Genomic DNA, 18,877 nt, shown 5'->3' with positions numbered 1-18,877 from the left:
GGGTGAAGGCAGGAAACCCTGCTCCATGTTGCATGGTGAGCCGCTGCATTCATTGCAGTTTTTTGGTTTAATCCACAGGCACAGGGGAGGCAACATGGCCATGAACGCCGCCAGTTTTTATGGCATTTTAATGGTCACTTAATTTTGTTTATGTTTAATGGGCGCGCCTTCTGGCAGCTGCTGGACCCAAGTCCACCCTACCCCCATGCCCCGACTGGACTGGACTATTGATTGCCGATTAACCGCCAAACGATCCAATGGATCGGCAGCGCCATTGCCATTGTTTTGTGCCAAATTGCAGCACAATTTCGAGAATATTTTTTGGGACAACAACTTTTTGCACCGCGAAATTTTAATCAGCCTTTTTGTGAGTCTTCTCTTTCCCACAGCCTCGCCCAATCTATGGCTTGAATTAACAAAATCATAAAGCAAATAGTACGACCATATAGTAGACGCTTGTGGCATGCCACAGATACACAGAGAGAGAGAGAGAGAGAACACCTCTAATGATGATGAGCGCAACGCTTTTTGCAAGCAAATTGCTGCCACATTTCCTTTGTCGGCAATGGCCACTGTGGCCAACTTCTCCCGGGGACTCTTCTGATTCTCCTTGAATCTTTTGGCCATTGTCCGTGGTGCTAGCTGCCTGCCGCTCTCCTGGCCATCATGATTTATTGACCGCAATTCTAAAGACATTTTATTGCATTTTAATTAGTGTAATTTCAATGCGTTGCCGCTGCCACAGCCACAGCCACAGCCACCGCCACACTTGATAGAACTCCCAGAAAAGTGGTTGCAAAAATGCAACAAAGATTTCCCACTCTATGGGTACACTTCCTCGATCTGTAAGCCTGCCCCAAAATGCTCATTAAATTTGATTTAAACGCCTGTCACTCCGGCTGCCACACCCACAGGCATTGCCCTGCCCTTCCATGGCCCATGCCCCCATCATAGTTCGCGTGTCGTCGCTCAAAAAGTCGTCGCCCACAAACAGTTCATAAATCCACAAGATTTAATAACTCATAAATGCATGTAAATGCAACAGCCACAATCCCCGTAGCAACAATAATGTGCCACATATTTTGAATGTCGCATAAAGAGCGGCACACTAGCACACACACACAGACACACAGGCAGACTCCACACGAGCATATGGGGGAGGACAGAGTGCAGAGAAAGAGACAACGACGAGGGGAACACACTGAAGAAAGGTTCATGTAGGGAGAGACTGAGGTGCACTGCTGCAGGACGCGAGTACGTATGTGTTGTGATGAAGATTATTTGTGGCAGGATTACTGTATGAAAGAAGACTTCATGTAGAGAAAATAAGCAAACAAATTGCTCATTTTGGCTTATAAATTTTATGAAAAGTTCCTTCAGAGCTTGTAAACTCGGGATAACAAAACCCTTTCCTTGTTTTTGTTTTAAAATTCTTTAAAAAATTCACAAGTATTACCAAATATTTGCCCTCAAAGTAGCCACAAAAAAAGTCTCCACAGCCACAAGCTAAAACTTATATAAGTTTGAAGGCCCTTTTAACAATTATTACAACCCAAAAGTAACCTGTAAACTCCACAGAAAACTCTCCTTTTCCTACTTCCTAAAGAGTATCAATATATTAAGTGGAAAATTGTTAAAGAAAATAGTTCAAAATTGAAGCTTAGGCCAGACAGAAGAACACAAATCATTCACACAAAAGAATAAACAACAAAATTCAAGAAAATAAAGGAAAAAGTAACAAAGTGCCAGCCTTAAAAATATGAGGTAGATCCTTTAAATGCTGCCATCCTCGTTGCATCCTGCCGCGAGTGAATGATTTTGAGGCAAAACGAAGTCATCTTTCCGCGCCTCGCTCCGCTGCGCTTCGCACCGCACCGCACCGCTCACTGGCCAAAACGATGACAAATTGCATGAAATAATATAAATTTTGCAGTCAAGACAGTAAAAACTGTCTGGGGCCTTGGACCCAGCGAAGCCCCAGCACAGAGCCAGAGCTGGAGCTGAAGCTGGAGTCAGAGCTGGAAGTTTTGGTGTTGGGTTTGGGGCATGGGAGTCTGGCAGCCGAGTAAACTGTTGTTTTTCACGACGACGCGTGTCACATTGTCCACCCACAAGAGCAGACGACAGACCAGACTCCAATCTCTGTGGAGACTCGAAGGGGCAGCAGCAGCAGCGGCAGCAGCAGCCTGAAGGAGCATTGGAAAATTTGCATAATTTTTGCTGTCTGGATAGGCGGCGGCACACCCACACATGTCTCCGCTACGAACGCCTTCAAATAGTCACCAAAACGCCCATTTTCGTTTCCCCCAATTGAGTTTTTTGTTTGGCTTTCTGCGCTTATGATTAACCCAAATGCAACAACAGCAAAACACCCGCATGCCACAGCAGCAGGCAACCCTTTTCTGGTCTCTCTTTTGTTGACAAACAAATTGATGTTGAATCGACTTAACATACAGGCTCATTAAGGCATTAACGGCAATGGCAAGTGATCAATAAATGTTGTTGAGATTGTTTTCTCATTTAATTTGTTTGATTTCAAGGCATATAATGTGCCCGGCTGCGGCAGCGGCACGGCATGGCATTAATCTCAATAAAATGTATAGTTATCGTGCAATAAAGTGTCAACGGGTGCGACTTCATTCTTCATTCTTCCTGGGAGCTGCGAGTTCTTCCTTGGAGCCTCCCTCCTGCGACTCGTTTGTGCCTTCATCCGCCTGCTTCATTCACATATAACGCTCGGGTTCTTGTTGATAAATTGAATGCGTTTCGAGCATTTGAAAATCGCAGGCAATTAAGGAGCTCTGCCCAAACAGCTGTCTCTGTGCAACACCTTCACGCGGCAGGCAGAATCTCTGCTCATCTCTCTGATCTGTGCTCGTTGGATCGTGGAAACTCTTTGCTCTTTGCTCTGGGTTCCGTGTGAGTCTCAAAGCATATCAAAGCATCTCTCACTTGGCGGCGTTCTCTCTGATTGCAGCGACATGCTCGAAATTACTTTTCTGTGTAAAGTCAAGACACACACACACACACACACACATGCCACAACCGAATCTGAATACGAAACGGTGCAACAATGCAACATTGCCACTGCCACACTACTGTTGCGCGTATTGTGGGAGATTTTTGTTTGGGTTGCTGAGGTGACTGTGGAATGCTCTAGGATCTAATAAAGGAGGGTATAAGTGTGCGAAATTCAAGGGAGTGCTGAAAGTTACAGCTTGGAATAAAGCTTGACTTAAAGTTTAATTTCAAACGAATTTAATTTAATTTTATATGCCAAATATTCAGCGGATATCTGTGGTAAATGGGGCATAGATTGAGCTTTCATTGTGCATTCTATTTTTAGGTTTATTCTCCACTCTATTATGCGTTTTATCTGTCATTGCAGGTCATTGGTTTTACTCCCCAAAAAATCTCTAATTGCCTCTTTGGTTCAATCTTCATAATAATCCTCAGTTAATCCTCCGCTCCATCTCTGTCACTCTCTGTCCCAAAGTTCCCAAACTCCTGCCATACCCTACCTCCAGCGTTAAGCAAATATCAAAGCTATGCCCCATCCTGCATCCCAACCGCCATCCCTGCAGGTTGCAAGCCAAAATCGCAATGCCAAATGCCACAACAGATATCATTGTCTTACCACTTGCTACACATTTTCACACACTCTCTTTCGTGTCAGGCAGTAGGTTGCAGGCAGCTGCGATAAGCGGGAATTAAATAATTTTACACTCCTCGCTATTGCTATCTCTTTCGCACTCTCGCTCGCTCGTTCGATGGCGATTATCGGCGTGCGATTGCGGCGATGCGCGATGCCGATTGCAATACGGATACGATTTGGTATATGCTAACGAGCCGCGCGTCGGCCTGCCTATAATTGGCCCAAAAACCAGAAGACACAACGAGCAAAGCAACAAGGAGAACAACGTGCCACAGAGGCAGAGGCACAGAGCCAGAGCCAGAGCCACGCCACGCGCTTTGGATTACCGATGCGAGATTTTGGTTTTGGGGGCTCTGGTTGTGCCACTCGACTCCTCAGGAGTCAAGTAATTGACAAACAATTACCTTTAACGCAGCATTGTTTCCACGGCAGCGTCTTTGATCCGTTCGGCAAGCGGGTCGAGGAGGGGACTGCAGGAGGCATCGGGGCATGCGGCATTCGGCGGCTTTTCAAGTTCAAAAGGAGGCAAACACCTCAATTTTGGTAGCCAAACTGCTTTACTGCTTTGCCTATGTCCATGAGTGAGTCCCATGGGGCAACGCGGGTATCAGCCAGCACCCTCACATGCCACAAGCCACCGCCTGCACCCCCACACACACACCATGCAACACCTGCCGCTCTCTGCCGCTCGCTGCAGCGACCATAATAATAAATATTTCATGAAGCTGTCAGCAACAAATAATCTAAAAACTGTGCACCGCCGCCGCCGCCTCAACCACTGACCAAAAGCCAACAAAAGAAGCCGCCAAATGGTGCTGCAAGCTGGACGCTGGCTGGCTGGAGCCCAAAAGCCAAAAGCCAAGAGCGAAACCCAACCCATCTTCAAGGCGGAAAGTGCCCATCGAAATAGTGCCACGAACGTGGGGCAGCACTATTTGTGGCAGCAACAATGAGCATACGTTTGGCCTTTAGTGGGTGTTGGTCGGGTCCCCACAATCTGCGCTGTAAATGGAAGAGCAGAACACAGGAAGATTAAAAAGGGAAGATCAGAAATGAAGGCGGAGACGGGAAGATCAGAGCTTCAAAACTGAAGGAGAGAGAGGTAGAATCATCAACATCAAGCCGAAAATAGATACCGAAAGAATGGAATGCGGCATGCACACACAGATGAGGATACACTCTTCGAAGGTAGGTTTGTGGATAGCTTTGGGTAGCACTTATTAAACATAAATTCATGGCTATATTGACATTGTTTGCTGCTCGGAAATCAAATCAAATGTAAGTGCATATAAAGAGACTTTTATGAGCAAGGAGTGAGGGAGAAATCCTTAAGGAAAGTAGCACTAGAGCTGAAGGTTTTCCAAAGCCAAAAAGCTAACCAAAGGTATAAGATAAGGTACTCCAAATATTTCGAAACAAATAAGTGACAAAAATTGAGTCTAACTCTCAAGCTTTCGGCTTCAAAAAGGTTCCAGTAAATCTACTAAAATCTATTGGAGTCGCGAGAACTCTGATTTCTGTTCACAAAAAGAGACAGATTGTAGCGGCAAAAGTGCACTTAAAACATGAACTAAAAAGCATTTTAGAGCCAATAAAAATCAGATAAATGCACTTCACAGTGATTATATCTGCTGCCTATGACGCTCAGCTCCACAAAGAACTAACGAAAAGTGCAACAATAGCAGCAACAAATAGTGCACAAAAAAACATTGAAACCTTCCATCCAGACACACGAGGCACGAGACAGTTGATGGATTCTCTGACTGCACGGGCCCGGACTATGATCTGCTGGGCCCCGCATGCCCAGAGAGAGCTCAGAGCTCAGAGCCCGTTTTCAGTGATCTGGAGCAGCCGTCGCTCCAGTCCATGCTGCATGCTCCATGCACCTGTCAATACATTTGACATAAACCGGTCGGTCGCCTCCTGAGCTTACGCACTGGGCAGGAGGGAGAGAAGGAAGCTCCTATCCCTGGGGCAGGCAGGCAGCGTCGGCGCATTGGGAGTTGGCCCGGAGAATTCTTTGGCTTGGCAGAGACCTGTTGCCCCATCAGAGCCACCACATCCACATCCTCATCGTTGTCGTCGTGGTCGTCATCATTTGATGCGTCAAACATGCGCTCAAACGCCTCGATAGCGACTGCGACTGAGAGGCCGGTGGCATGGACTTGCTGCTGCTGCTGCTGCTGCTGTTGTAACTGGAGCTGCGACGCGTTGGCGACTGGCAGAAAATTTTTATTATTATTATGACCATTTTAGCTACCAAGCAATGCGTAAAGCAAATGGCCAAGTGGGCCGGAGACTTGTCGCCAGGAGCAGCGTCTGTGGAGCGTCTGCGCGCCGGCGCAGCAGTTGGCCAATAAATTGTGACGCTAATGTAAAGTGTGGCAAGCCATTAGTAGAACGAACGGGAAGAAGCAGGCAGGCTGGCAGCAGCAGGATCGGTGATCCATGGGTGAATGAACCTCTCGAAGCTGCTGGCATGGATCTATGTGGGTTGAGAGCTTGCCACGCCCTAAACTGGCTGCCCACTAAGCTGTGGCAATGCCTGGCAGCGGCTAGTGGCTGGCATTTTTATGGCATCCGCCGCCGCCTTGCAACAGATTTCACTTCCAGCGGAAAACGGAAGCGAACGACGCCCGACAACGACGACGACGACGACGACGACGACTCCCCAGCGACGACAACTTCCTCAATGATGGAGGCGAGGCGCACTGACTTGACTGCCTGCACTCTCGTTTGTGGCTGGCCATTTAATTGATTAATTAGAGGCCACGCCACTGGCCGCCCAGTGATCAAGCAAAAGTGCTCTGCACTTCCGTCAAACCAAAATCAAAGCTTCAATCGTGCAGCAGCCTCAATCTGTGGCACCTTGCCTGCCAGAAGTGTCGCAGAAGTTTCTCCCAAGTTTAAAGTTTATATAAAGCGCAGAAAGGTCTTGTCTAGGTCTCCGCCTGCTGCTGCGGCTGCTGTCCAACATTTTTCTACTCTCTTTAGTTTTTTTTGTGTGCATGCCACGAACTCTGCAACCTCAGGGGAGGGTGTCGCAAACCACAAAAGCACTTGATGCCAACCGATGGCGGCTGCTGGCGCTGGTGGCATGGATGCCGCATTGGACTTGGCTGCAACCCACAAGCAGCAGCAGCAGCAGCAGCAGCAGAAGGAGTTGCATGCCATGCGAAGGAGGAGCACAGATGTGGAGTGCGAGAGAGTGCCAGGAACGTAGGACGACACAAACGTGGTTAGCAAATTTATTATGTAAACGGAAATACGGCATATCCTTTTGCCCAGGCGAATGTCGGCGCCGCAGCAATAGAAATAGTTTTCAGGCAGGCAAAAAACCAGGAGACACCCAGGAGCAGCAGGAGGAGGAGGAGGAGGAGTCGTAGCTGCCTCGTAAATCGCATAAATTGTATAATTCTGGGCACTCCATTGTTGCAGCAGCAGAACCCATTTGTTGTTGTTGCTTTTGTTGTTGCTTTGTTTTGTGTCTGTTTCGTTGAGTTTTGTTGCCAAATTGCGTTTGTAGGTGACTCCTGGGCGCTGTGCAAACTGAAACAATATGTTGCCAGCGCAGCGCCTTTTCGCCTCCTCCATTTAGAAGTTTGGACACGCGCGCTCCCTGCGGTTGATGACAGGGGCGTGGTGGCAAGTGGCTGCTGGGATTAGTGAATTAACGATAGATTTCCACACCTGCGACAATGGGGCAGGCAGCAGGCAGGAGGAGTCAGCTAACTTTCCGCATTGGTTTTTGCGCTCGAAAGTTCGAATTGAATCCCACATCCCACCCATTTTGCCGGCTCAATTAACAGTAACTTAGGGGCATCCCGGAGTTCATTTAAATTCATGAAGTTGCCCCCGAGCATGTGGCAAAGCAAAGCAGAAACGACAATGACAGACAGGACGAACGTTGACCGCACACAACAGCCGCAAGGATAACCCCAGGAAACACCCGCAGCAGAATGGGCGAAAGAGAGAGCAAAGCGTAACGAACAAAAGGGAAACAATTTTATGGAAGCAAAGCATGAAAAAAATAGGAAAAAAAAACTATGAAAGAAAGGATTGGGCCAAGAATAAGTGGAATTTGATGTGGTCTATGGATTCGTGAGGCAAAGGAACTAGTGGCAGGCTTAGAGATGGAACTAGTTCGGGGATCGGTACAACAGTACAATAAGCGAAAGGACACTAGCTACACAAGTGAATCATTCTGGAAGCTTGAAAATCTGTGCATAAATTTATACATAGCTAAGCGCAAACTGTCATTACTTTCCTTTTTATACGGGGAATTGCCTACTCAACAACGTTCCAGCCTGGTCGCTTTTCCTCTCCCGTCTCTGCCCTCTGGTTGAGGTCAGCCGAACGCATCAAATAGGCAAAGTTTTTGCCAGCCAAAGCGACGCCTCTTGGCCAAATTTATGACATTGAATTTATGTGCAGCAAAGCGTGTCGCTCCAGGGGCAGAGTAAGAGCAGGCCCAACAGCCGATCGATTCGGCAAAAATTAACATCCAAAGATGTGCCACAAATTGTGACAGACAGACACAAAGAGAGGACGCATAGAGAGAGAGAAAGAAAAAAGCGTTGCGTTAAACTGCTTAACACTTCTGCATGGTCACCCAAAAGAAAATGGAAATGGATATGGAAACTGTGGCCATAACTCATTGCCCATGGCTCGGGACGGGGAGGGAGTGGAGCGGAATTGTCTAAGAAAAGCCAAAAAAGGAAATGGCAAATGCATTAAGAAATAAGCAATTTTCTTTTGCTTGCAACAGCAAAAACGTGGCACGAGAGATCAAGGCAGGACCAAAGGGGAAGGCACTGTGTGTCGCCTGTTGGATTGGGGGAGGAGCCGCCGCCAGCACAAATGGTTAAGGCGATGCCAAGGACACGCCGCCGTGTGGCGGAATCTACCCAGCGCACCGCCCCCCTCAGGGCTCATCCTGCTAAGTAGTTGCATTAAAAGCTTACAACAAAACCTGGGACAGCAACAGCAACAGACAACACAGAACAAGAAACAAATTTTTGGTAACGCGCAGCGGCTCCTTGGCCATAAAGTCGGCACCCTCCCCCTCCTAGTCCGTTACTTCTGTGGGCTTGCTGCGTTTCTTGGCAAGGACTCAAAAATGTGCAACTCTGTTGTGCAAAGGGTGGGGCAGACCGTGTGTTTCGGGGGCAGTAAATCATGTGAATTCGTATTCTGAATGAACAGCTTTAAAGAGACTTCAAAGTAGTTCCTATCAGTTAATAACTTTTCTTATATTATTTACATTTTTAAAATTAGCGCTCTTTTCATGCGATGTAGTCTACCTTTTATCTACCTCTACAAGTGGAGCCATGCTGTGACTCCAGGACATAGTTCCTCACACATTTCATAGATGGCGGCGCAACAATAAGTATATATCGATAGTTGTTTGTATCGATAGTTAAAACAAGTACAGGGAGCCCATTAAAGGTGTACTTCGAATGTATAAATCGGATTCTATCCCCAATTATGTTGTAAAGATAGAAAACCTGTCCCCAAACCACTCCGAGCTAATTATAATATTTACTTATGTTCCCGTCCCTTCCCTCTCCTTTGCAGGGCGCGATATTTTTCATATTCTTCAATGTTACCGGTTAACATGTCACATCCAAATGTGGCTCGTTAATAGTGTACATACATTTACATACTGAAGGCACATACAAAAATAAAAAATAAAAATACTGCAAAATCCAGCCTAAAATGCAACCGTGCAGGAGCTGCTCGCACGCTTGATTGAATTTATTTCAAAATAACAATCACACTCAAATCAAAGTGGATACAATAAAATGCTTATATAGCCAAAAATGCCACTAATGCGCTAAGGTGTTACTTTTCAATTTCATATGTCTTTAATTTGATTTATCTTTAATCTTAACTAGACATATTACATAGACAACAAAAAATATATTTCGGTATATTTTCGAGGCCCTGACGGTAAATTATATCGATGATTTCGCGGTCACTCTGTAGGCCGGTCACACTGCAAATAAGTGAAAATAAGTGTTTAATTGTTTAATTTAAACCGCTTCGTATCCAATTTCCCCATCCATCCGCAGCAGCGGCCGCAGAAAGTGGTGGAGCAATGGAAAGTTGCCGATAAGGCAACATTGTGCGTCGGCAACGACACCAAAAACAAAAAAAAAGCAAAGCCCAAACGAAAAGAAGAAGCAAAAGCTGCAGCCAAGAAGCGGATAACCAGGACAAAGAGACGACGAAAGCGACTAACTGCAACACAGACACACACAATACATACACCCACACCACACCGACGCCAGCCAGCCCTCGTGTAATACCAATCCCCAAAAACACAAACACACCACACAAAAACCAACCAACAAAAACAACATGCAATCTTTGCACAGTAGTTAAATAATTCTGCCCTGTCTGCGCTTTATTTCCTTCATCTTCATTTTGTTCTCTCTTCTCTTCTCTCGTTTAATTTCAACAAGTTTCCGTTCTCCCACTTTTTCCCTTCTCTTCGCTTTCCACCGTTCTTTTTTTGCGTTATTACTTCACACACAAACAGACACCACGACACACACATACGACACTCACCACTACAGCGACGGGTTTTGTGTGACGTCCGAGCGCAGAATTGTCGTCGTTTATATTTTGTTTGTGCATTTTTGCCCGTTTTCCCTACCTCGAGTTGTGTGCGCGAAACGACAGCGAAGCACCTGCCTGAGAGAAGCGGCACGAGATCAGCAGCAGTAGCGAATACAACACCGGCTCCCGAATACAACACCTGCGCGCCTCCAACAAACACACGCACACATACACACACTTGTTGCAGCAGCAGCAGCATACAGACGTAGAGAGTGCGAGATAACGGAGGAGGAGAATTAAAAGTGCCTAAGAAGTCATCATCTGCTGCTATCAGCGTTCGTTCGTTTGCCCCCAGCGTACTTACACAACTTGGAAAAGTAAGCATCCCCCGAGAATCCGATCCCTCCCAGATGTTGGCGCACAACCAGAAAGTGGTGGCGTGAGAGTGCGCGACTACTAAATACCCTACTTAAAGACAGCGCTTGTGGTGTTCCGTTATTCTGTTTCCGTCTCCTACTTGATACACTTTCTCAATCCAAGACTGCTCTTCCAGCAAGTACCCCAGTTTGGAGACAGCTAAAAATGGGTATCGGTAATGGCGACACGTTTTTCTAACTATTTCGCGATATTGATAAATAATAACGTGTCGGCAGTATAAGTGCGCATTTTTGTTACCCCCTCCTCAACCCCACACATCCCAACCATTATCCATTGGGAATGTGTGTACCTTTCCATGACAGGCAGAATTGGACAAAAGTGACCGAGAACCGCACCGGTTCTAGGACCGGGACGGGACTGATAAGCTCCATAACGCCTGGGTCTGGGGACTGGCGCTGCAATTTGCCCATTGGCCTAGCCGGGGACAATCTTCCCATCTGATAAGAACCGAATCACGATTTTCATGTGCGCGCACATTCAAATTAATGGCAACAGCCATAAAATCATATATTGAGAGCTTGTGGTGCGAGCGAGTTTATCAGCCATAATTATTTTTAAGCTCACATATGGTCATGGGAGAAAAGAAAGAAATATGAAGTGGGATTCAGGGTGGACCGTAAATCAATTCCCAATCACATGTGCCGCGGGACTTATGAACTCTTTGCTACTTTCAGATGGTCAAGGAGAAACCCAACTCAACGCGCATCTACGACAAGGATGGCTTCAGGCGACGGGCTGCCTGCATTTGCGTAAGGGCCGAAAACGAGGCAGAGGTGAGTGTAAAACTTTGAATCTCTATCATAATTACTATTATAAACTCTCTTTGTAGGTCCTTTTGGTCACCTCTTCTAGGCGTCCAGAGCTTTGGATCGTTCCAGGTGGTGGCGTGGAGCCCGAGGAAGAGCCCTCTGTGACAGCTGTACGCGAAGTGCTCGAAGAGGCCGGCGTTGTTGGCAGTCTAGGTCGTTGTCTGGGCGTTTTCGAGGTTTGATTTTTGATAGAAATGCAAGTGATATTGGAATAGAATACATGTATTTGTTCTTACACCACACAGAATAACGATCATATGCATCGGACTGAAGTGTTTGTCATGAATGTAACCAAGGAGCTGGAGGAGTGGGAGGACTCGCGCAGCATTGGGCGCAAGCGGCAGTGGTTCACCATCGAGGATGCCTTGTCCCGGCTGGCGTTGCACAAACCAACGCAGCAGCACTACCTGATGCAGTTGCAGCACTCGAAGACGCGGGACAACACGAATCGTGTGGTGAATGCCACGCATCCGCCCAAGTTGACCAATGTGGCCTCATCACCAGCTGCATCGCCAACAACGGCATGAACACCACGTACTACACACATATACCCAAAAAAACACACACACACGCAACATCCAATCGCGTCAAATCTATTCTAAACTATTCTTCAAAACCCCTCGCACATTTTGACATTTTTGGAAGTTTACAAATAGACAGGCAGTTTATAGTTTATGTTGATTAAGCAATATGTTATCCACCACCCATGCACCTTTACACTTACACCCTCCCATACACAGCCTCCTATCCGCCTTTCCTTGAGCCTTGTTTAAGTCAAGCATTCATTTATGTCTTTAGTAATTTGTAATCGAACTAAATTTACTTGATTGTACTCTCCAAAAGGGAGAGAGAAAGAGTTAGGAGAGTGAGTTCGTGGATGAGTAAAAAACATCTAAATAATTAAATGTAATTCAAGATCTATAACTAACAAAAAAAACACACAAAAAACCAGAAAATATAATAATTTTTGAGCGAATAGCACTTTTTGCAAAAACTAAAAAAAAAACTAGAGAAAAACTAAAACAAGAAGAAAGCAAAACAAAATATCTATTAGATTTTTCTACTCCTTTTTATAATTTACTCAAAAATTGATGGCATATTCTTAATTGATTCAAATACCAATTGGAAATGCTACAACTTGATTAACTGATGATTAAACAATTATGCTAAGCGGTCGAAACCATACACAATAAAACAAAAACCAATGTTTAAGCAACGACTAACGAAATGTATTTCGCTCTGAATCTGCCACAAGTGGCAACAAAACACACACCACAAGAGATGTTTTTCTGTTAACAGAATGAATCATTAGAGAACCTTATTATATAATTAACAACCAGTTGCCTATGCAAGAATATATATATATATAAATATATATGAAGATAAACGTTAACTTATTGTAAACAAAAACGAAAACACAAAGCGTGAAATTAGTGAGAAGAGAGAGCCAGCAGCAGCAAAGCAACAACAAAACATATTAAGAACTAATTCAAACTACTAAGATATTGTGCACGTTGTACTTTTCAAAAGCATATAAAAAAGAAAACCCATACACAATATGGCTAACACACAATAATAATAATAATTATGAATTATGATAATATTAACACCAATACACAGATACACACAAACAGCGAGTGGAGTGGATATGCGTCATGATTTCAATGTGATTTAAGAGATACAAGATACACACACCACACCACACACACACTACACGCACTCATAACAAAACGCGTTAAATGAACAATTTTATGTAACATTTTTTCGATAATGATTTATATTTTTTTGGCACTTAAAAGGGGCGCAACCAAACGAAACGAAATGGAAATTGTGTCGTATGATTTCCATGATCCAATCCATGAATATTATTCATAAATTAGTTGCAAACTAATCTGTGCAGGAAATCTTTGAATCGGAACGCTAAATTATATCACAGAATTGTTGCAATTATTCAATGATTTACAACAAAATAAAGATAAAAACAAAACACACAAGCAGCAGTAAGGTTAATCTAATGTTTATTGTTTATGTAGATAAATTGTGCTAAATTAGAGCTAATTTTTACATGGATCATCTAGGGCTTCAGCTGAATCCTGGTAAACGGATGAGCCTCAATATATGCCAGCGCCTTGAGAATGTAATCGGGTGTCGGTGGCGGCGTTGGCAAATGTGCGCCCCTCGGCTGATATCCATTCTCGTCGGCCGTGTACTCCAGCTGAATGTTCTCTCCATTGGGTGCCGTGTACGCCACGGATCCTGCTGCATAGGCACTGCCCACACCGCTCTCCTTGGCCTCAATGCCATTCGAGGTGCCGTACTCCCAGTTGTAGCTGCCATCGTTTTTGATCTCATTCTTGTACTTGGTGATGGTCGCCTGTGACTCATCTGCGGCCCAAGTGACGGCCACCAGGAAGAGCATTCCAATGATTAGCGTCTATAAATCCATACAAAATTCGCTGGTTAGCTCTATTATCACATTCGGATCATTTATCACTAAACGATACTTACGATCTTGAACATGACTGAAGTTTGTTGTGAAATCTAAAATCTGTGTTGTGGGGGAATCCAAGCGGAACGTCGCTTTAGTTGATACTGATGTCGAAAGCACCGACGAGAGACCGTTTTATAGCAGAGCTGGGCGACGATCACTGACCTACACCTACACCTAACACCACCAGCAACAACAAAAATATGTTCCACAGTTCACATTTGATCTTGGAGGGTTTTAGTGATCCGTATTATTAATAAATTTGCGCATTTCGAATATGAATTTGACCGAGTTTTACAAGCGTTACGTTCCATTCCCCTTGCTGTTCGCCTAATGGCCGTGTTGTTTGTTTTATTTTGTTTTGTTCGAACACAGAGATCAGCGGGCCAGCGCCAGACAGCAGGTGATCTTGATTGTGATTCTTCTTAACAAATCACTGATGGAGATTTAACGATGGAGATTCCACGCACAATGAATGCTTCAATTCTTATCTAATCTTGACTTAAGTCCATAAATAAATTTATGAATTGTTATCCAAGATTAATGAACCATCTCCAAAGCGAAGTTTGGTTACCCTTATACCTCACTGTGTCCACCGATTCAAGCGGTTTGCCTAACTTCTTTTCATAAATGATAATCCCACTGTTTTGTTAGGGTATCAGTGGCGTTAAAATATCATTTGCTAGGCGCCAAGAGAAGTTCGCTTGGGCTGTCATTCGATTAGCGGCTTTTGCTATTAATGATATTCAACAAATGCAAATGCGAATCCAAATGTTTGGTTTGCTTTGGAGTCTAGTGCTAGAGTTAGAGCCAGAGACCCAGTGCTGTGACTTGGACGTGAAACACATTCGAGTGTCATCGTAAATTTGAACCAACTGCTGCCTATATTCAGATCATCGCATAAATAAGTACTAAGTATATTCCATAGCATTTGATAACGAGATTAACCCCAAGAGATCTGTGATGGATAAATATCTTTATGTTGGTTTTACATTTTAATCAGAAATAAAATAAAATTTTTGAATATATTTCCTGTTTTACAACCCAGTTACAATTAATTTAAATGTTTCTATAATGTATTTCCTGTGTTACAACCCTGTTAAACTTGATTTAAATGTTTCTTTAATAAGTTTCCTGTTTTACAACTCTGTAACTTGAATTTGGTGACTTCCCCTAGCCATAGATGTAGTTTCCGGTGCTTGCCGCTAATTTGGAGCTCCCAATTGCAAAGTTATTCCATCAATAATTTTGAAGATTGGATCCAACGTAGTGGAAATACCAGGACTTATGTCATTTTCTTTTCGGAACTTTGACTGCTGCTCCTTCCAACTCTGCGTTCATTTGCTGACGGATTTCATCCCAGTCTTGACGTCTGACACATCCAACTGCAGCTAGTAGCAGTAGGGTGAACAGTATAATATATCGAACATCCCTTCTGTTAACAATTCCAGCTAATAAGCAACTCCGATTTCAGAAAGTCTCAACACGCAACTCAATGTTCTCCACCCACAACTGAACTCCACAAAGCAGAGCAAACACTTTGCAGCTGGTAATTAAGAAAGATTCAGATAGGGGTTCGGTAGGACAGGAATTAAAAGAAATTATGATTTTCAACGCCAAATAGTGGTAAACTCGCTTATCCTCATATATCTAGAAGTGATGATAGTGTCTATTCTAGGACCACAGCCTGATATCATGTTTTTTAATTTTTGAAGTTTGGCGCCCCACAATTGGCAGCATTGGTACCATTTTCCCGCAGGTTTCAGCTCTTTTTTGGTTGACCTTTTTAGGTCTATCCTTATTTTGCTAAAAATCCAATTAAATTAGCCAATCTTGTGGAAAATTGATTGATGAATTTAATAAAGTTACAGTTTTAGCGCTAAGAATCCCAACTAACTAGTAATATTTAATGGAACATAAAAATCGAGGAATATTATTTAAGACTACGGTATATTTACAGTATATTTTGAAAATGAAAGGTATTTACGCGGTATTTATACGCTGTCACACTCTGACCGTTTAGGCACAGGAGAGGATTTCCCTGACCGTTTAGACACAGGAGAGAATTTCCCTGACCATTAAATGAAAAATCCAAATGAAAATGAGCAAAATGTGAGGTCATATGGTATACAATCCAATAAAAAGGAGTATTTATAATAAGTCAAATTGATTGTTCAATCGGATTAAAATAGTGTTTCAGTGATAAAAGTCTTTGCAAGCTTGGAATATCAAATAGAACATAAAAATCGAGGAAATGATTAAAGACTGCGGTATATTTACGGTATATTTTTAAATTGAGAACGTATATTTCGTTAAATTTTAGACAGTCAGCCGGTATATTTACTCGATAGGCCCCGGTCACACTGCTGTTGTCAAAATAAAATTTTGTAAAATGCTGCCAACATTTTGCAAATTCCTGGCCCTTTTGTGCATATTTGCTAAACACACGCATGCGACGACCAACCTGAGTCCAGGGGCCGTTGGTGTGCACCGTCGATTCGAGTACAAGTACTCGTTCAAGCCGCCGTACTTGGCCCAAAAAGACGGCACCGTACCCTTCTGGGAGTACGGGGGAAGTAAGTAGAAGAGCTCCACGTCAGTTGTTTTGGCCCATTCGCCGCTGCCAGCGAGTGCGAGCGAGACGGCGATGGCCCGAACTGGCTGCTGGTTGCTGCCAAGCGGCAAAGTGGACACGCAGGCACTTTGTTTTAATTTAAATATAGCAACTGGGACCACGACTACAACTTGTTGCTTTGATTTTCAGATGCCATCGCCAGCTCCGAGAGTGTGCGTGTTGCCCCATCGCTGCGTTCGCAGAAGGGCGCCATCTGGACCAAGACGCAAACCAACTTCGACTGGTGGGATGTGGAGATTGTCTTCCGTGTGACGGGACGTGGCCGCATTGGAGCCGATGGTCTAGCCTTCTGGTACACCACTGAGAAGGGCGACTACAATGGGCCCGTGTTCGGTTCGTCGGACCGCTGGAATGGTCTGGGCATCATCTTTGATTCCTTCGATAACGACAACAAGCACAACAATCCCTACATCAGTGCGGTGGTCAACGACGGAACAAAGATGTACGATCATACCAACGATGGCACAACGCAGTTGCTGAGCGGTTGCCTCCGGGACTTCCGTAACAAGCCCTTCCCCACCCGTGCGCGCATCGAATACTACAACAATGTGCTCACCGTTCTCATACACAACGGCATGACGAACAACAACGACGACTATGAGCTGTGCATGCGTTCGGATGGCGTGAATCTGCCCAAGAATGGTTACTTCGGTATCTCGGCTGCCACAGGCGGTTTGGCTGATGATCATGATGTGTTCCACTTCCTCACCACATCCCTGCACGCTGCTGGCCAGGTCCAGGAGCCCCAGAAGGTGGACAATCAGGAGAAGCTGACGGCGGAGTACAACGAGTATCAGGATAAGCTGGAGAAGCAGAAGCTGGAATACAAGAAGGATCATCCGAACGAGGTAAGTGCTGCCACGACGACAGCTGATAATGGCTATCTGCTCCATTGATACGATTCGCCATAAACTGTTTTGTGATTTAATCGCGTTCGTTTTCCGCACTCTCTATTGCAGCACAAAGACGGGGAGGAGGATTGGGAGGAGTTCTACGAGTCGGAGAACCAACGCGAGCTGCGTCAAATCTGGCAGGGACAGAGCCAAATTGCCGATCATCTGCGTGAGCTGTCCCGCAAAGTGGACGAGATCATTGGACGCCAGGAGAACACGTTAACGCTGGTCTCACGCGGCTTGGCTGCCAACGCTGGACAGGCACTGCCACCAGCAGCCGCTGGCGGTGTGCCCCAGCAGCAATTGTCTGGCGGCGGTGTGGTCAGCCGTTCCGATGTGGATCTACTGCTCACCAATCAGAATGTGCTGCTCAGCTCCATCCGGGAGATACGGCAACTGGTGGGCGACATCAATGTGCGCACTGATAACATTCAGACAAATCAGAAGCACGCGCCCACAGCACAGATCCAGTCCACCGGCTACGATGTGCAAACGCTCATAGCCGAGATGCGTGACGGCATGAATCAGGTCAAGCAGGGCATCTCTCATGTGGGACAAAAGTGAGTTTAGACATCAGTGAATGATTTTTGATGATGCTCAACTTTCGTTTACGTTTTCCATTTCCAGACTGCAATCAGCGCCACAGGCTGGAGCGCAGACTGGCAACTGTCCCACTGGCAACTGTGTGGGCGTCACATTGTTCCTAAGTGTAACCGTGGTGCAACTGCTGCTAGTATTTATCTACAATATCTTCAAGTGAGTAATGGGACTAGAAGATGTATCTTAAACTTTAGCTAACAAACTTTTGTTTTACCTTTTGCAGGAACCGCAGCGAGGCGCAGGCGAAAAAGTTCTACTAGGCCAGCAGAATGCTAAAACGAACACCACACGGAACCACACACACAACAGCAACACACACACACCTGACTAGGCGCAACTAAATTTAGTGAAAATGATTTACTTAAGACTACAGCGTAGAGTGCTCCAACAATTATTGTGTAATTGTTTCGTTTTTGTATTGTGTTTAACGAATATGGATTGATTGGATAGTCAGGTGCCGGCCGAACGAAATTGAAGCCATTAATTACTTAAAACTGAAACTTCAACTGAAGAAATGAACAAGAAATCTGAAGAACAATGCAGTCGCCCTCATGACAATGCCCAAGCAATACAAAAAACCGATCGAAGAAGCCACAAGACAAACCTTTATATAAACCCAAACCCTTTACCACTTTCCCCTCCAATTCCTACCCACTATAACATAGTCTGATGAAGATGTTTTCTATTTGTTTTCCAGCAGGATGGCAAGTCGAAAGCCAAACTATTCTCAACGCTGCATATCAAAGGCGTGTGCAGCCATTTCTTATAAAAAAAAGCAAAACAAAAACATAAAAA

At 44.9% G+C, this 18,877-nt stretch overlaps 3 protein-coding genes across 3 annotated transcripts; 2 read left to right on the top strand and 1 right to left on the bottom strand.

The window, feature by feature from the left end:
* Nucleotides 1-10,382: 10,382 nt before the first annotated feature.
* LOC117586935 (diphosphoinositol polyphosphate phosphohydrolase 1) lies at nucleotides 10,383-12,672 on the top strand. The gene is made up of 4 exons (XM_034277299.1): nucleotides 10,383-10,596; nucleotides 11,332-11,430; nucleotides 11,487-11,642; nucleotides 11,712-12,672. Exons 2-4 carry the CDS (start codon nucleotides 11,332-11,334, stop codon nucleotides 11,991-11,993), a joined length of 537 nt encoding a protein of 178 aa, XP_034133190.1. The 5' UTR covers nucleotides 10,383-10,596; the 3' UTR covers nucleotides 11,994-12,672.
* An 801-nt stretch (nucleotides 12,673-13,473) lies between these two features.
* Nucleotides 13,474-14,103, bottom strand: LOC117586936 (pupal cuticle protein Edg-78E). The gene is made up of 2 exons (XM_034277301.1): nucleotides 13,975-14,103; nucleotides 13,474-13,900 (listed from the first exon to the last, which is right to left on the bottom strand). The coding sequence occupies exons 1-2, from the start codon at nucleotides 13,984-13,986 to the stop codon at nucleotides 13,541-13,543; spliced, it is 372 nt and encodes a 123-aa protein (XP_034133192.1). The 5' UTR covers nucleotides 13,987-14,103; the 3' UTR covers nucleotides 13,474-13,540.
* A 2,203-nt stretch (nucleotides 14,104-16,306) lies between these two features.
* On the top strand, nucleotides 16,307-18,877 carry LOC117587019 (protein ERGIC-53). The gene is made up of 5 exons (XM_034277431.1): nucleotides 16,307-16,530; nucleotides 16,719-17,437; nucleotides 17,549-18,042; nucleotides 18,110-18,238; nucleotides 18,306-18,877. The coding sequence occupies exons 1-5, from the start codon at nucleotides 16,347-16,349 to the stop codon at nucleotides 18,340-18,342; spliced, it is 1,563 nt and encodes a 520-aa protein (XP_034133322.1). The 5' UTR covers nucleotides 16,307-16,346; the 3' UTR covers nucleotides 18,343-18,877.

This window comes from Drosophila guanche, unplaced genomic scaffold (genome assembly GCF_900245975.1).
Source record: "Drosophila guanche unplaced genomic scaffold, DGUA_6, whole genome shotgun sequence".
Lineage (NCBI taxonomy): Eukaryota > Metazoa > Arthropoda > Insecta > Diptera > Drosophilidae > Drosophila > Drosophila guanche.
The sequence above is the reverse complement of the archived record's forward strand: the minus strand, read 5'-3'. Positions and strand labels throughout refer to the sequence as shown.